Source organism: Bubalus kerabau, chromosome 12 (assembly GCF_029407905.1).
Source record: "Bubalus kerabau isolate K-KA32 ecotype Philippines breed swamp buffalo chromosome 12, PCC_UOA_SB_1v2, whole genome shotgun sequence".
NCBI lineage: Eukaryota > Metazoa > Chordata > Mammalia > Artiodactyla > Bovidae > Bubalus > Bubalus kerabau.
In genome coordinates, this window is record NC_073635.1 from 51306225 (window position 1) to 51320146 (window position 13922).

General features: G+C 38.2%; 1 protein-coding gene across 12 annotated transcripts in view; it reads left to right on the forward strand.

The window, feature by feature from the left end:
- Window positions 1–13922, forward strand: part of LMO7 (LIM domain 7) — a 220969-nt gene that overhangs the window by 116827 nt on the left and 90220 nt on the right. For all 12 annotated transcript variants that reach the window (XM_055542674.1, XM_055542681.1, XM_055542670.1 and 9 more), the window contains one exon: window positions 203–309. In XM_055542674.1, coding sequence (XP_055398649.1) covers window positions 203–309 — 107 coding nt within the window. The remainder of the gene's footprint in view (window positions 1–202; window positions 310–13922) is intronic.

The following is a 13922-nucleotide window of genomic DNA, read 5'->3' on the forward strand; positions in this document are numbered from 1 at the left end:
CTGGGAAACTGAAAGGCTGTACGTGCCCACAGATTAGTATAATTTTTTTTTTTTTAATACGTGAATGCATTGGTCTTTCTTCCTCCTTTTTTTTTGCCGGCTCTAATTGGACTTTGACGCTGGGAAGTTATATCATAAAAATTGGTAACCTTTGTCTGAGAGAGGGCTCAGCTAAGCAGTCACTTTCCACTTCTTTTCACAGGATAATATAAACGTTTTTTTGAAAGCTTGTGAACAGATTGGATTGAAAGAAGCCCAGCTTTTCCATCCTGGGGATCTACAGGATTTATCAAATCGAGTCACTGTCAAGTAAGTTTCACTGGTTTGTTATATGTTTTTTTTTTTCTTTAAACTTAGGGCTTGTAGCTGGTGTGAATAATTTCTGAGAGTTATTTTTATTGAAAAATCACCTCCTTGTCTTCCTCTGTTTGTATTCCAAAACAGACTATTTAAGAAATAGCTTTGTGAGTGTGAAGCTGTCTGTAATTAAGACCATGATATGTTGTTATTTTAAATCTCTATATTAACCGAAATGGTGGTTTATGTTTTAATGCCTGTCTAACATGGTTGTGTTTGGTTGCTAATGGTGAGGAGGCTTATTATATTTATAAAGAAAATGGAGAGGTTATAGTCTAGCTTACAGAGTGAAAATAATTATTTGAAATTAAGACATAATTGCTAACGTAGAAATGAGAGTGGGATCGTGAGAAAAGAGACAGTATTTGGAAAGCAGCAGTGCCCAGGACCAACATGCAACATTAATGAATTTTGTCAATTGTGTCTTATTCCTAAAATGAACTTTTTTTCCCCCCACTCTTTTAATAGTATGGATGAGAAAGTGAAAGTGGGGTGTGTGTGAAAACGTGCGCAGGTGTTTGTGTTGTGTTTTTGATGGAAAATGCTGTTTATGTGTGAGTATATGGTTTCAGTAATCTGGTTTTAAACTCTTGTAAGATTTTTTTTCTTATAAATCTAAATTTGCCTTCAGTGAGTCAGAATAAGCTTGTGTTACTAGATAAATGTGACAGGAAAATGATTTAATTCTGTAATAATGATTTCCTCCTTATTGTGGCTCTTAAGTCTCATTAGCATTTTTTCCAAGGGGAAAAACAAACACCTTTATTCTATCTATAGAAATCATAGAAATGGAGTTTGAATGGTTAGTAGCCCTGTTGTGAGAGCTTTAAAGTTATTAAAAAACTGTCTGTAAGATCTTAAATATGACAAATTTTTTTTCCTAAAGAATAACCCTGTCTATAAGTATCTTTTATAGTATACATTGTCTCTTAGTAGTATAAGCTAAAAATCCAGGTAGGATTAATCTTTTAAAAGCAACCATATATTTTTTAAACGAACAAGCCATTTTGCGTCTATGTGCTTCTAGTTCTGTTGATTAAGCATTTCTAAACGGCACAGCAGTGATAATGTACATGGCAGGGAAGTCTGTCAGCATTTCTCACTAACTCAAAGACTCTGGAGAGATCCTAAGTAAGTTTCATCGTCAAACTGGCATGTTTACTTCTGCAATATTTGAGCTCATGTTTAATTTCCGTGAATAGTAACTCTATAGATGAATTTATTTTTCCTAATCGCCATTCTGTCATAACACCTATCAGTTGGGCAGAGACATTTTTGATTCTGAAAGTGTTTTTCTTCCGTTGTTGCTGTCCATGAAGAAGAAATGTCTTTCCCTCTCAAACTTATACTGTTTTGAACCTCTGTAGCCAATGTTCAAGTAGGCTGTGGGACTAAGTCAAACACGTTGGTTGGCTTCTAATTTCAAAAGTGCCCTGAGCTAAGACTTGCCTGCAGCCTGTCTCATGAGACGCCACCTCTAAAGTATTAAGGGAAAATCAGTATGTGGGCTCAGCCTTCAATGAAATTACTGACAAACTGAAACCGAGAGGTCACGTAGTTACAGCCGTAGTAGGAAGTATGCAGCACAACTTGTTTCAGTGGAAAGCGCAAGTCCATAAAAGCAAGAGGTGGCCAAGGAGTCCTAGTGAGAAGGCCTGTGTCAGGAGCTAGACTCTGAATTAAGAGCATCACCCCTGACAGTGCCGTGTTGTTGGACCGAAGAGCACAAGGGTCCACCGAGGGGCTGCTGCAAAGGAAGCGAAGGGTGGAGACCTGAGGAAACTGGCAAATGGCTCATCTAAACGTGTTGGTCAGAGCTCCTATGCCCTGAGATAGCATTTGTATAAAAGGAAGCAGGTGTGTAGGAAAGCAAATAATTCCTTATGAAATAGTAATTAATGCGTTTCTCTTTAGCTTCACTTCTTATGTAACGTGGCAGCTTCTGTAGGTCAAAGATCTTGTTCTATACTGACTGTAGATTAAAGGACTTGGTGTTGGTTAGACTAGTAGTGCTCAACTGGGGGCATTTTTGCTCCCCAGGGGACGTTTGATGATGTTTGGGCTTCCCTGATGGCTCAGATGGTAAAGAAGCCGCCTGCAACGCAGGAGACCTGGGTTCAATCCCAGGGTTGGGAAGATCCCCTGGAAGGGGGCATGGCAACCCACTTTAGGATTCTTGTCTGGAGAATCCCATGAACAGAGGAGCCTGGTGGGCTATAGTCCATAAGGTCACAAAGAGTAGGACACGACCGAGCGACTAAGTATGGCACAGGGGATACTTCTGGTTGTTACCGCTGTGAGGGGGGTGCTACTGCCACCTAGGGGGTCAGAGATGCTGCTAAATACCCTTTAGTTAACAAGACAGCCCCCATAACAAGAATTTCTGATCCCAAATATCAGTAGTCCTGAGGTTGAGAGGCCCTGATTTAGAATTTGTAGATTTCCACTCTGCCAGTAAGGTAATTGTACGGCAGGAAGGATAAGCTTTCAATTCAGCTGAAGTATTACTTATGAATATAATGACAGTATTTCTGTGTTAGTACGTTTGTTTATTTAAAGGAAAGGTTTGTTGTAATTGGACCATGCAGTACTCGGACATTATCTTGCTCTTCTGCATACATTAAAATTAACAAAAATGTGGCAAACTATTTATTATTTGAAATGCTCTATCAAAATTCAACCCCTAAGATACTGCATTCACAGTTCACAGACCTGTTGTTGGTCTTGCTGCAAGTATAATCTAAGATACATGTTTGCAGGACGTAACTGAGAGCAGATAGGAAAGGGCAGTTCATACCTACATGTTGGCAAGGGTGAGTTTTTTTTTTTGTTAGTGGACGATAGTGATTAACAGCATAGATGATGTACAGAGCCTAGGAGAGTTGTGTGTGTTAAGAATGAGTGGCAGGAACAGAAGCAATTAATTTAAAGACATTGCTGTTAAATAACTTCACTTCAATAATCTGAACCTAACTACAAATCTTATTTCCTCATAATTAGAGATTTACTGTTTAATTTGTAATAATTCTCACTAGTCAAACAAGCTAGGGTACTCTCTATATTTCTTTAATCATACTCATTAATTTTCTAATTGAATTATCTTATTTGAAGGAAGTAATAGTTTGAATTTTCCAAATATGTTTGAATTACTCCACTTATTTTGGGGCAACATATATGCAAAAGTCAGCTGATACTTTTAATTTTGAAGTTACTGACTTGGATGGATAGGGTCTGTCTTCACTTCATTTTCTTCCCAAAAGTATAGTAGGCAAACTGATGACTTACCCGTGATGGTAGATGGAGGTTGGACCTATCCTAGCTGAGATGTGTATGAGGCCATGAAATTTAGCTTCTCCACCAATGATTAACTGCGTTGTATGATTAACCATTTCCAAGCTACCCATACTGACTTTAGAAACACATATAATCTGCAGAGCAGAGAGGGTGTGACTCCCACAGAGCCATCTCTGCACACTTTCTATAAAATTCCTCTTGGAGGGCAAGCACAGTGACGGGAGGCATGCTACACACACTGGAGAGCGCCTGCAGCAGATGTCATGGTCTGCGTGGTAGCGTCTGGACATTAAGAGCCAAAGAGAGATCACTAGTGGAAAGCACCTCAGCACCGTAGCCCCGACGTCCTAGATTGTAGGAGCTGAAGCTGTCAGAAAAGTAGGGTTGAACATTAAAGGTTTTAATTTTGTGTCTAGCAGTTTGACTCAAGCTAAGTCCTGTATTTAAACCATTGGCCTAACCAAATTCTATATTGAAATTTTTTAAACTGAGAATTGGAACAGATTATAAACTTTTTTTTTTTCCTTTCCGCCCCCCTTACTATTCCAATCCAGTTTTTCACACTTCCTTAGATACATTCTGTTCATAATACAGTTAGAAGATGGAGAAGCTTTGGAGCATAATATTTTAGTCATCCAAAAAAAAGTATATTTTAGTACACACTCTTATTTAGGACATTGATATGTTAGGTCTAAAATGTGACTTGAAATGTTACTGAGTTTTTTTTTTTTTTTTTTTTTTTTTTAAAGACCTGTTTATCAAGTGGAGGGTGGAGAAATCAAGAATCTGTTATTTTTACACGTGGTAGTTGCCAAAGGAACAGTAGCTGGAAGCAAGATTAGGGTTAGCATATTTCCCTTGTGAAAATAGAGGAGGCTCAGAATGATATTTTAGGGATTTAACTGTTCTCTAAAGCTTCAAAAGGGTGCTTGATTTTGCAGCAATACTGTAAAGTCATGTCTTAGGAATCAAGTTCCCAGATGTCTGTCTTTTATAGTCTGCCAAATTGGAGATGAATGTGTATGTGTATTTATTTAAAGTTTTTATTCATGTAAGTAAAAATATACCTACTTTGAATTGTAAAATTTTCAACTTTTTCTGATTTAAACCTGGTTTTACTACTTTTTTGAGGCTGTGTCTTTCAAATGAGTTTCTCAATGTCTTAATCTATTTAAAAAAAAAAAAAAAACAAAAGGGAAAAAAGCAAGCTTAATGGTATCCAAACTTGGATCTGTAACTTGAGCATGGAGACTTCCACCTGTCAATTCATGTCACTATTTAAAAATGTCCCCTCTCTTCCTACCAAGTAGTTAGAATAAAACAGAAAGGAAGTTTCCTGCAGTGTACACATCTCTATCCCATTCATTCTCTGGTGTTAGGTAGTTTCTGAAAGGGGAACATTGATTCTTTTGTATTGTCAAGGTCCTTTTTAAGGCTAGCAGCAAAAATACATAGTCACATTTTCAAATGATCTTTGATTGCAAAGTTTGAATATCTAAGATTCTGCTTAGCCACAGAGACGGTGCTGGGATATGAGTTGCAGGGGCAAACTGTGAAATAACTGAAGTTTTATCTGGTATTTGTTTCTCTCCATTTCTGGTTCTTAATTTATTCCTTTGATATAATCAACATGTCTTCTGGATTTCAACTCTCCTCCCTTAGCTCCTTACTCCCTCAAATCCAGAAAGCCACGGAGCTTGATTCTGTTTTGGCTTGCTGTGTGAGACTTCATGTTGTAGAATTTTATGGCTAGGATCTTTATCTTCAAAAGTAACCCATCCTAAATTCATGGCTCCAAAGAATCTCACTGGGTAGCTCATCTTGATTAGCAGTTGTCTTGAGTCAGTTCATGGGAGGATGGTCAAATTTGCTTCTGCAATCAGATCACATTTGTTTTATAACCTGGTCCTCCAAAGGATTAGACCAGATATATTTTTGTTGAAGAGATTCTTCTTTCACCCAATTATCTGTAGGACTGCCTGTATTGAATTAATCAAATGTTTACAGCTACATGCACTGTAATATCTGTAGTCCTGCCAGTCACTTTTGAAAATGAGAGCTTCAACAGTCACTAGAAATGTTAAGTGCGTGTTTCCCCATTTTCATGCTATAACCTGGTCTGATTTAACTGATTATTGGAGTGAAGCATGTATGTGAAAGGTACATGTGCTTACACACTTTCTGGAGCTACAGAGGAGAAAGCAGTTAATCCAGTAAGGGTCCAGTCCTACAACAAGCACTGATTCAGTCTCTTCTCTGTGGCTAGTACTTGTGTGCATGCTCAGTTGCTCAGTCCTGTCTGAGTCTTTGTGGCTCCACGAGCTGTAGCCCGCCAGGCTCCTCTGTCTATGGGAGTCTCTAGGCAAGAATACTGGAGCAGGTTACCGTGCCTTCCTCCAGGTAACCTTCCAACCCAGGGATCGAACTTGCATCTCCTACGTCTGCTACATTGCAGGTGGATTCTTTACCCACTGAGTCACCTGGGAAGCCTGGCCGGTACTTATACAGACATAAATAAAGTGGAGACATGCCTTAGAGGGGTTCACATTATAAGCAAGGAAATGTCCTCATGAGTTCAGTTAGAATACATTGTGTTGAATGCACAGGGCTCCCTGGAACTATAGAGATGAATAGTTATATCCACTTTTTAATCAAGAAACACATCTCATTGAAGGGGATGTTGATCTCTCATCTGGGCTTTCCAAGTATTTTTTGTTTTTACCTAGATCTAGTTTTCCCTAGACTTGAGACTATTTGAGGGCAGAGATAATGCCTTACTTACTCCCTTTAATCTCTTTAGTTCCTTCAGGTTCTTATTTGAATGCTTAATGCTTATTTGAGAATCAGATTTTAATTATGAACATATCCTGGAAATCTTAAAACCAAGCTTTGATGATGAGAACTGAATTTTTCTTAGCTAAGTCTTCCTCATCTTTCAAAACTGCAAAGCAGATCTGGCAAAGCAGTCACTAAACTTTTGAGATGAATTGCTTTTATTTATCATTCCAGAATATTACAACATAATTTCAAACTTATATTGTTTAAAAGAAGAATATGTGTTTCCTCTCAGTTGTGTGGGTAAAACTAAAATTGGGATTTTTGGACCATGTGCTTTCCAAAGTATTTGGTAGAATTTTAATTCTTATGCTGATGTCAAATGATAAATACTAATATTGTTTTTTCTGAGATTTGGGAGCTGTTCCATGCTTATATGAAGGTTTAGAAACATTTTAATGTTTCCACATCATCACCACTCTAAATGCGTGCTTAAGACTTGGTGGAAAAATATAGTGGTTACATAGGTAGTTTTGATATCTTATAGAAGTTCAAGGGTCAGGAATAGAAATTTTTAAAAGCAGAAATCAGTAGTGGAGGTAACTTATGAGAAGTCATTGAAGTTACTTTAATGAGAAGCTTTACCACCGAGTTTGCAATAAGCCTTGTTTCTTCCGAAGTCAAGCTATCTGCCTTGGTACCTCTTACCTTTGCCTAGCATTTAACGTCAAAGCCAATGTGAAAAACATCACAAATTACCTTTGACTCTGGCATAATAAAAGCCATCTGAAGAACAGGAGCACACAGAAACATGAAGATTTCTTGGCAGTTCATTTGCATTGTTTCTAATATACCCCAGGTTGAGTTTCTTTCTCACCCAGGATGGAACAGAAGCTCAGTTGATGTGCATCCGTTCTCATGAATAGATAATCATCTTAGACAAAAGCAGGAATTTAGGTGCCTGCCATGGCTTTAATCCCATCCCATTCAGTCACCAGGGCTTCCCTGGTGGCTCAGCTGGTAAAGAATCCACCCGCAGTACTGGAGACCTGGGTTTGATCCCTGGATTGGGAAGATCCCCTGGAGGAGGGCATGGGAACCTACTCCAGTATTCTTGCCTGGAGAATCCCCATGGACAGAGAAGCCTGGTGGGCTGCAGTCCTTGGGGTTGCAAAGAGTCGGACACGACTGAGCGACTAAGCACATAGCACATTTAGTCATCTGGTGGCTGAATGACCTTAGACAGGTTACTTTGCCTCCCTGTGATCACTTTGCTTCTTAGTGAACAAGACAAATGAAATTGCTAATATCCTGGAGCTTACCAAATAATACTGTTTGGGGAATAGTCCTATCCAGCAAGGACACTGTAGTGATTTTCATAAATCACGTATGTAAAGTTTATAGTGCTTCCCACATAGTAGTATTCAGTAAATGGTATTGAATTATCAATTGTGATCATTTTCATAATTTGGATTCTTGATCTGATGAAGATATGTGTGCCGTGTAAAAGAACATCTGGTCTTCAGGGAAAAATCTGGTCTTCAGGTACTTAAATTGTGATGACTAGCTGTAGGTTCTTTGATTTTTTAGTGAGAGTTTTGGCCATTTTAGACTTATCTCTTCTTTCAGTTAGTAGATGTTAAAGCAGATGTTTTTCTGACATTTATGTTTAGTCAACTTTTTACAGTCTGTTTTGTTAGAAGAGCAAAGCTGGAAACCAGAGAACAATATATCTAAGTTATTTACTCTTGCTCCTGCTTATATTGGAGAAGGGCATGGCACCCCACTCCAGTACTCTTGCCTGGAAAATCCCATGGATGGAGGAGCTTGGTAGGCTGCAGTCCATGGGGTCGCTAAGAGTTGGACACGACTGAGCAACTTCCCTTTCACTTTTCACTTTCATGCATTGGAGAAGGAAATGGCAACCCCTGTGTATATGGAATCAACATAATTTTATTAACTTTCTGAGACTTCAAAAAGTCTTATGTGTATATTTTGAAATATTAAAATGTTTTAGTTTGATTTGGATTTTTCTTAAAAAGTTTGTGTTTTCATATTTAAGCAAAAAAAAAGATAAAACCACAAGCTGTCTACAACACAAATCCAAGTCCAAAATTTTACTTTACTTACTAGTTTAATTTTTTCATCCCATTTTTCCTTTTTTTCTGTGAAAATTCTTACTGTTTTGGTCATTGGGAGAAGAGAGGTGGTTATCGTTTGGATAGGCAAGATCAGATGCTATTCTCTAAAAGAGATTTTATGTAAATCTCTTTAATTCTCGAAATTTTTAAAATTCTCTAATTCGCTAAAATTTTGTTGGGTTTATGAAATTTTTAGGGGGAAGATAAGTGTTCATACTGTTTACAGAACTCAAATGCACACTGCAATCCTGTTTTCACTCAGAAATCTTGGTCGCTCCTTTTGGGCCTCTCCCATCTGTCCATGAAAAGGCTACCGTACTAATAGCTAAAGGTCTTGATTATATTATCTAAAATATTTATAGTTTTAACCCTGGGCACAAAAAAGTCATAATAGCAATAGCTGCTTTTTGTGAGGTCATGAAGTGAAGTGAAGTGAAAGTCGCTTAGTCGTGTCTGAGTCTTTGCCACCCCATGGACTGTAGCCTGCCAGGCTCCTCTGTCCATGGAATTCTCCAGGCCAGAATACTGGAATGGGTAGCCTATCCCTTCTCCAGTGTATCTTCCCAACCCAGGAATCGAACCGGGGTCTGCTGTTTTGCAGGTGGATTCTTTACCAACTGAACTATCAGGGAAGCCCCGAGAGGTTAAACCTTGGACTATTTACTTCCACTCGTACATGGTGAAATGTGTCAAGAAAGTAGGAAGTATACTTTCATGTTGAGGCTTTAACATAAATGTTATAACTTGATTTTTTTTTAATGAAGGCTGTTGCTATCAAATGTTGAATGGGTATAAAAGTTGTATATTGACCACTTACTGGTTATTTTAAAGAGTTTAGGTTAATGGAGTAGTTACATTTTAGGGGTAATTGCCCTGGTATAATTTGTCATGCTGAGCAGACATCCCAGGTGGAATTGGCTACTGATGGACTGTGTTTCCATTTTTCAGAGATATACCTTCTGAGGATCCCTACTGAACTGGGAGGTGGGATGATGGTCACTTTCTCTTAAGAGCTTAATAGCATCACTTCAGACACTATTGACCAAATATTTGCAGTAAACTTAACATGTTCCAAAACTGTTGCTGCTGTTATTCAGTTGCTCAACTGTGTCTGACTCTGAGACTCCATGGACTGCACCAGGCTTCCCTGCCTTCCCATGCCAGGCTTCCCTGTTTTTCATTATATCCCAGAGTTTGTGCAAACTCATGTCCATTGAGTCAGTGATGCCATCCAACCATCTTATTCTCTGTCGACCCATTCTCCTGCCCTCAACCTGTATTTTCCAGTGAGTTGGGTCTTAACATCAGGTGGCCAAAGTATTGGAGCTTCAGCATCAGCATCAGTCCTCCCAATGAATATTCAGGACTGATTTCCTTTAGGATTGATTGGCTTGATCTCCTTGCAGTCCAAGGGACTCTCAAGAGTTTTCTCTAGCACCACAGTTCAAAGGCATCAGTTCTTTAGCTCTCAGCCTTCTTTATGGTCCAGCTCGCACATCTCTCCATGACTACTGGAAAAACCATAGCTTTAACTATATGGACCTTTGCTGACAAAGTGGTGTCTCTGCTTTTTAATGTGCCATCCAAGTTTATCATAGCTTTTCTTCCAAGGAGCAATTGTCTTTTAATTTCATTGCTGCAGTCACTGTCCGCAGTGATTTTGGAGCCCAAGAAAATAAAGTCTGTCACTGTTTCCATTTTTTCCCTATTTGCCATGAAGTGTTACTGAGAAACCTTTAAGGAAACAGCATACACCTGCCATGTAAATTTCAGTACACCTGCCACTTTCAATGCATATGATAGTGTAATAATATTCCATTCAAAGAGAATTAGATTAAAAACATAGTTTGAATGAACACACTTCATGTAAACCAGTTTTTCTTAAGTTAAAAATGGAAAAAGTGGGAGATCTTGGTGGCCTGGGAAAAGCAGCTGCTTTGAATTAAGCTCTGTTTGCATCAGCCACCATTAGTTTAACAAGGGTTTGTGCTGTGTATTTTGAGCAATTTGGGGAGAAATCTCTAAATATCAAGTATCCCTGTTATTACATTTCACCATTTCATTGCTTTATAATAATATTAATGGCTGCTAGACTTTGAAATGCTTTTATTCTGTACTTTTTATTACATTTATTGAGATATAGAAATAATCTTCAAGAGAATCTTTGTCTGGGTAGACAATTTGGTTGACATGTTACTAGAATTCTTTTGACTGAATATTGAGAAGAAAAATTCTCTACTAGGTGGGTAGCTTTAGTTTGTGTATAATATGTATTCATCTCAAAAGTGTACGATAGAGCACACATGTACACACACACTAAGAACATATGTGAACATTTGTAAAAGGCTTTGAAGAGTGAGGCGCCAGACCATGAGGATCCCTAGTCTCTTGTTTATTTTGGTGAAGAATTCATTTCATCAGAAGGGCTTGGTCCCTCTCTTGGAGGAGAAATAGGAATAGTATGATTAAATATAGGTGTCCAATGGCATGTCCATTGTCATGCCAATCCCAGATTAAAAAATAGAACTCTATGTCCTTTCTTGTATTTTCCATTCTCTTTCATTCTGCTTATCAGAAAGAGGCATGGGGGAAACATTCCCTTAAAGATTGACACCCACTGATGTAAGCCGTGAACCAGACTTGTCTGCTGCTGGGTAGCTAGAGGAAGCGCCATCGTGATGGGCTGAAGGTGGTGGGTGGGCAGGTATATGAGGCTTAGCCTAAGGGTATTGAGGTCTCATCTGTATGCCTTGTATCTGTGGCTTGTCAGCAGCATCCATTGGCTATTTAATAGGCACTATGTATGAACCCTGAGTCCTGGGTGGCTAGAAGAGAAGCAAGACCTACTACCTCATTCTTAAAACCATAAATGGGGACGATGACAAAGCCTCATTCAGTCTTAATGTTTGCTTTTGTGTCTTAAGGAGCATTGCAATGATCTACAGTGTACAACTCTAAGGGAACAATGGATTTGGACTGATGAATATCACCTAAGTGGGAGTATCACTCTTTTAGAGTATCCAGAATATTTCCAGATTACTCCATTAGGTCTAGGTTTAGACACACTGGAGGATGATATCTGTCTGTCAAGTGTTTTACATTAGTTATTTCTAACCTAGTAACAGCCTAGCCAGCTATTTCCATTTTGCTTCAGGTACATGAAATGAAAAGAGTCAGAAGAGTAAGGTGGTTAGCTTATCCTGGACAAATAACAGAGCTAGGATTTAAATTCAGGGGGTATCTTAGCCTACAATGCTTGGCCTGCTTCCTCTCTATTGTCTAAACAGACTTGAACAGCCTTTAAAAAGTTACTGATATTCTTTCTAGTGTTATGGGACTGTAATTGAGTTGCTGTTTAACCAGGGGGGCTATACCCCAGATGGATTTGTGTGTATGATTGATATTATCTCGTTGGATTCATGGCAAATATATTTATGTTATAATTAAACAATTTCCCCAAGTTTGTAATCTAAGTAACTTCAAATAAATATATTGCTGCTGCTGCTAAGTCGCTTCAGTCGTGTGCCATCAAATCTAAAATCAGTGATACTTAGGAATTCATATAATTTAGGAATGTTAAATGGACTCATATGTGCTTTAGAAAAGAAGCAATATGCTACATGTGTGGTCTTTACACCCTGGCTAGTAGAGAAATAATGGACTATTTGGATTTTATTGATATGTAACATAAATGCCTTTATAGGCTTTATGACTGTCACACAGGTAGTTGTTCAGTCGCTCAGTCGTGTCTGACTCCTGTGACCCCATGGACTGCGGCACGCCAGGTTTCCATGTCCTTCACTGTCTTCCAAAGTCTGCTCAAACTCATGTCCATTGAGTCGGTGATGTTATCTAACCATCTCATCTTGTGTTGCCCTCTTCTCCTTGTGCCCTCAATCTTTCCCAGCATCACAATGTTTTCCAGTGAATTGATTCTTTGCATCAGGTGGCCAAAGTTTTGGAGTTTCAGTTTCGGCATCAGTTTCCTTCCAGTGAATATTCAGGGTTGATTTCCTTTAGGATGGATTGTTTTGATCTCCTTGCAGTCCAAGGGACTCTCAAGAGTCTTCTCCAGCACATAATTCAAAAGCATCAATTCTTGGGCACTCAGCCTTCTTTATGGTCCAGCTCTCACATCCATACATGACTACTTGAAAAACCATAGATTTGACAAAGTAATGTCTTTGCTTTTTTAGTATACTTTCTAGGTTTATCCTAGCTTTCCTTCCAAGGACACAAATAGTTATAAATGTATAATTGTATGTGCCATGGTAGTGGAACATTCTTGTCAAAGATTGTGGATTGTAAAACCTTACTAATCTCAGTTGCTCGGGATCATGCTACCACACTTTGACCTTTATAGCAATAGCATGAGACCTATCTTTAAAATAGAACTGGCAGGAAATTATTCTAAATTATTTATTCACCAGTTTTTGATACTTCAGTTTACTTGTTAAAACCAAACTAAGCCACAACTCCCTCATCCAAACATCCTTGGCTGGAAATAAGTGCTTATAAATTATTTATATATCTGTGTGTGTATGTATGTGTGTGTGTTTGTTTACATATATATTTTTCATTAGAGCTTAGGTCATTGTATATTAAATCTCATACAAAACCTTAGTGATTGATAATTGAAACTCCTGTTTGAAAGCTCAAACTGTAAGCAAAAAAGATCAACCACAGTCATATTATCTAGCTTACAGAATTAAAGAAGAAGAATTACTTGAGTACATTGCCAAAAGTCATGCTATCAGTGTGGTGATTGGAGGGTTTGAAACAGGTGGTAGAGAGAGCACCAAGTGTTACAATAAATAGCACAGTCTAATTCCAGTAAGATGAAACTCCTGGAGGATCAGATAGTGACTCAAAAAAGTAAAGTCCAAGAAATGACTCAAGCACAGAGACACTTTCAGAATTCCTTTACTAAGACTTCCAACAAATGGAGGGGTCACTTCTTGTACCAAGTCATTAGAAGTTATGTGTTGCTAGTTGTTGAATGTAAACCTTTCATTCATAAGAAGAAATATTTATTAACCTTTTATATTGTGATGTTTTAGAGGGCCAAAGATAGATGAAAGTCATAGTAACCGGAGATAGAGATACAGGAGTAGAATGAAAACAAGGATACATTTCCTTTTTTAAAAAATATTTATTTTATTTGAAGGATAATTGCTGTACAGTATTGTGTTGGTATCTGCCAAACATCAGTATGAATCAGCCATAGGTTTACCCATGTCCCCTCCCTCTTGAACATCCTTCCCATCTGTCTACGTTGTTAGTGAGCTCTGGTTTGAGGTCCCTGAATCATACAACAAATTCCAGTTAACTATCTATTTTACATATGGTAATATA